Source organism: Lagopus leucura, unplaced genomic scaffold, assembly GCF_019238085.1.
Source record: "Lagopus leucura isolate 7727_CA_CO unplaced genomic scaffold, USGS_WTPT01 28919-0_obj-0_obj, whole genome shotgun sequence".
Taxonomy (NCBI): domain Eukaryota; kingdom Metazoa; phylum Chordata; class Aves; order Galliformes; family Phasianidae; genus Lagopus; species Lagopus leucura.
In genome coordinates, this window is record NW_024969405.1 from 1 (window position 1) to 1,244 (window position 1,244).

Sequence of the window (1,244 nt, forward strand, 5' to 3'; positions counted from 1 at the left end):
CTGCTGCCGTCCCGCAGCGCATGGCGCGCTCCCCGCTGCTGCGGCGGCACGGCGTCCCGGAGTGCATCCTGCTGGTCACGCAGCGCATCACCAAATACCCGGTGCTCATCGAGCGCATCCTGCGCAACTCCCGAGGTGCGGCCCTGGGGGGCGCTGCTGCGCTATGGGGCGGCCGTGCGCTATGGGGCGGCCGTGCGCTGTGGGGCGGTGCAGCGCTATGGGGCGGCTGTGCGCTATGGGGCGGCCGTGCGCTATGGGGCGGCTGTGTGCTATGGGGCGGTGCAGCGCTATGGAGCAGCTGTGCGCTATCGGGCGGTGCAGCGCTATGGGGGGGCTGTGCGCTGTGGGGTGGCTGTGTGCTATATGGCGGTGCAGCACTGTGGGGCAGTTGTGCGCTGTGGGGCAGTGCTGCGCTATGGGGCGGCTGTGTGTTATGGTGCCTGTAGGGCGGTGCTTATGGGGCGGTGCTTATGGGGCGCCCCACACTCCTGTCGGCAGAGGACGAGGCGGAGGCGGCGGAGCTGAGCCGCGCCCTGGCGCTGGTGAAGGACCTCATCTCCGCCATCAACGCGGAGGTGCGCGAGTACGAACTGCGCATGCGCCTGTACGACGTGTACCGCCGCGTGGACGGCCGCGCCAAACTGCAGCTGCGCGCCGACGGCCGGCCCGGAAGCGGAAACGACGCCGGAAGCGGCTGCGCCACCTTCGGGCGGGACGAACTCCTGCGCCGGAAGTTGCTGCACAGCGGCTGCGTCCTGTGGAAAACCGCGGCGGGGCGCTTCAAAGGTGGGGGGGCGGGGTCACGTGGGGCGGGGTCACGGGGTCAAAGGTTGAAAAGTCACGCGAGGATCGTTGGGGGCGTCTGGGGCTCCGTGAGGCTCAGTGGGGCTCAGTGGTCTCTGTGGGGCTCAATGGAGCTCTATGGGGCTCAGTGGAGCTCTATGGGGCTCTGTGGACTCTGTGTAGCTCAGTGGGGCACAGTGGAGCTCTATGGGGCTCAGTGGAGCTCTATGGGGCTCTGTGGGGCTCAGTGGAGCTCTATGGGGCCGCAACGTGCTGACAGCTCCTCCCCCCCCAGACGTGCTGCTGCTGCTGATGACGGACGTCATCGTGTTCCTGCAGGAGAAGGACCAGAAGCTCTCCTTCCCCACCACGGTCAGCCCCACGCCGCCCCACACGGCCCCCAGCCCCACAGCCCCACCCTGCGAAGCCCCACAGCCCCGTCCCCCCCCCGCCCCTCCCGG

At 69.3% G+C, this 1,244-nt stretch overlaps 1 protein-coding gene across 1 annotated transcript; it reads left to right on the plus strand.

Moving 5' to 3' along the window:
* Window positions 1–11: 11 nt before the first annotated feature.
* Window positions 12–1,179, plus strand: LOC122194127 (rho guanine nucleotide exchange factor 2-like; the record flags this gene model as incomplete). Its single annotated transcript, XM_042895051.1, has 3 exons — window positions 12–135; window positions 499–786; window positions 1,079–1,179. Coding segments are annotated over exons 1-3 (504 nt in total), but the record flags the coding sequence as incomplete, so codon positions are not given.
* Window positions 1,180–1,244: the final 65 nt, after the last annotated feature.